The 2,500-nt window shown below is 54.3% G+C and overlaps 1 protein-coding gene across 1 annotated transcript in view; it reads right to left on the bottom strand.

The window, feature by feature from the left end:
• Positions 1–2,500, bottom strand: part of PTSG_09594 (uncharacterized protein) — a gene marked incomplete at its 5' end in the record, with an annotated part of 11,781 nt that overhangs the window by 2,365 nt on the left and 6,916 nt on the right. The window contains 8 exons of the mRNA XM_004989966.1: positions 138–335; positions 521–628; positions 799–921; positions 1,172–1,222; positions 1,354–1,437; positions 1,685–1,750; positions 1,904–2,102; positions 2,376–2,500. The exon at positions 2,376–2,500 is cut by the window's right edge and continues 79 nt beyond it. Coding sequence (XP_004990023.1) covers positions 138–335; positions 521–628; positions 799–921; positions 1,172–1,222; positions 1,354–1,437; positions 1,685–1,750; positions 1,904–2,102; positions 2,376–2,500 — 954 coding nt within the window. The remainder of the gene's footprint in view (positions 1–137; positions 336–520; positions 629–798; positions 922–1,171; positions 1,223–1,353; positions 1,438–1,684; positions 1,751–1,903; positions 2,103–2,375) is intronic.

Raw genomic sequence — 2,500 nt, 5'->3', positions numbered from 1 at the left:
GTGTGCGGGTGTGTGTGTGTGCGTGAGTGTACAAGTTAGTACTTGATTCCGCAAGAATACCGTCCATCTCTTCAATGTACATCCACTCATCCACGCACCCGTCCATCCTTGCCTCCACACTCCATCTCGTTGCCAACCGAGAGAATCGCTGGGTCGTTGGTCCGGAAGTTGTTGTCGATGACAACACGCTGGTTGAAGACAATGCTTGCCTCGCACAGCGGCAGGAAGTCGCGTCGTGCAATGCGTCGCTGCGGGAGATTGAGGCAGAGTTGGCACTGCACCTCGTATGTCGACCCGCTGTCACTCCGGAACACAGCGCCAGTCAATTCGCTCACCTGATGCATTTGTTCGAGGTAGCACTAGTGTGAGCAGGACTGTAGCGCGTTGGGTCAAGCATGCATTTGTACATGTGTGTGTGTGTGTGTGTGCGTCTTGCTTTGTGTTGCCTGCAGGTTGGCACAGGGACACCACATGCTGCCTCCAGCACCACATATCGTCCCACTCATGATCTACGACGCACAGAGTTTGCGACGAAGCGTTCGAGGGTGCATGGCTGATGCACACGCACGCCAAGACGCGCCAGGGACTGGTCAAGATAGTGCTCCACGTCAGCGTGCCCAATTCGCCCCTAACAGCACCAACAGCAGCAGCAGCACGTGGATGTGGTCGAACAGGGTGAGATGCAGTGACAGCGCAGATGTGCGTATCTGTGGCTCCCTGTGCCCACTGTTCGATCCTTCACACACACACACACACACACACACACACACACACACACACACACACACACACACACACCCGAATGTCGTCCTGATCTGCCTGTGCGGGCGGCGATTTGACGAAGACGATGTTCTGGGGTGCAGCACCGAGCTCCAGCACCGCCGCCGCCGCGCTGTACGCATCCGCACTCGCACCGTACACCTGCAGACGGACACAGGGTGGTGGCAGTGATGATGATGATGATGATGATGATGATGATGATGATGATGATGATGATGATGATGATGATGATGATGATGATGATGATGATGATGATGATGATCAAGTGCTTCGTGTGTGTGTATGTGTGTGTATGTATGTGTGTATGTATGTGTGTGTGTGCGTGCAAGCACGTGGTGGTGGACGTGGATGTGCCATGAGCATTGCAGGTGTGATCATCACGGAGACGTACAAGAATCGTGTTGTGCTCTGGGATGTGGACGCCCTTGATTTCCTCGCACAGCTGATAACAAACACACATCTCATTGGATTGAGTGAATGAAGAGTGATGGGCTGTTGGCGAAGCTCATGGGCTCAACAAGCGATTGTTTCACATCTAAACACACACACACACATACAGCTGTTGATGCTCACCTCCTCGACAGCAGCGTGAGAGCTCGGGCTGTGAACGCCGTGCGGGGCCATGTGCTCTTGCTCGGGATCAAGCGTGGAAATGTACTGAGAGAGCGGTGTGTGGATGTGGTGCAACGTCACGGACCACAGAATGAGATGATAACTTGAACGTGCTCGCAAACACACTTCTTGGAGGTGCCAACTTGCTGCAGAACCAAATGAACGACCACACACAAACACACACACACACACACACTCTCTCTCTCTCCACACACACACACACACACTCTCTCTCTTCACACTCCACACTCCACACTCAGCACTACACACACGCACACACACATATCCGTACCTGGATGTCTGGGGTGTACATGAGGACGTTGTAGTCGACGCGATCACTGTCATCCAGAACAACAAACTGAAGCAGTGGCGGCGTACGTGAGGAGTGGTGAGGGGTTAAGTTCAAGCAAACACACAAACTGAAAGGCGCGAGCAACGCTGCGCACACAACACACACACGCACATAAACACACACCATCTCCCTCTCTTGTTTCACAAGCACACCAATTACCTTCTCGTCTCTGTTGATCTCGGCGACGCGGCCGCGGAGAACAGTTACAGACGCGTTGAGGCCAAGCTTGACAAGCTGGCTGCTCGTGTACGTGTGATCGGCAGCGAGCATGTGCGACGAGGCTTGCCCGCGCGCGTCCCACCCAACAAAGTCGCCATCCTCGCACACATACGTGAGGTTGTTGAAGCGCAGGTGCGCCCTGATGGGGGGGGGGCGGGGTTGCACGTGAAGCAGAAGGAGGAGAGAGCGACATGACGGGAATGAGCAAGATGAGGAGGGGTGGTAGGTGGTGGAAATCGTACAGAACACACGAAGTCACACGTGGGCAATAGGTCACACGTGTGTCACGCACATCCGCACATACACATGCACATCCACACACACACACACACATACACACACACACACATCCACACACACACACACACACACATACACATGCACATCCACACACACACACACACACATCAACCTGTAGCAGAGGTCCTCGAGGCACGCGACGGCAGCTGGTGACGGGCCAACAACGACAATCTTGGCGTTGACTGACACCTTTGGCTCAAGCAGCAGCTTGCGTGCGGTGAATGCAAGCGCAAACGG

Source organism: Salpingoeca rosetta (assembly GCF_000188695.1).
Source record: "Salpingoeca rosetta unplaced genomic scaffold supercont1.26, whole genome shotgun sequence".
Taxonomy (NCBI): Eukaryota; class Choanoflagellata; order Craspedida; family Salpingoecidae; genus Salpingoeca; species Salpingoeca rosetta.
The sequence above is the reverse complement of the archived record's forward strand: the minus strand, read 5'-3'. Positions and strand labels throughout refer to the sequence as shown.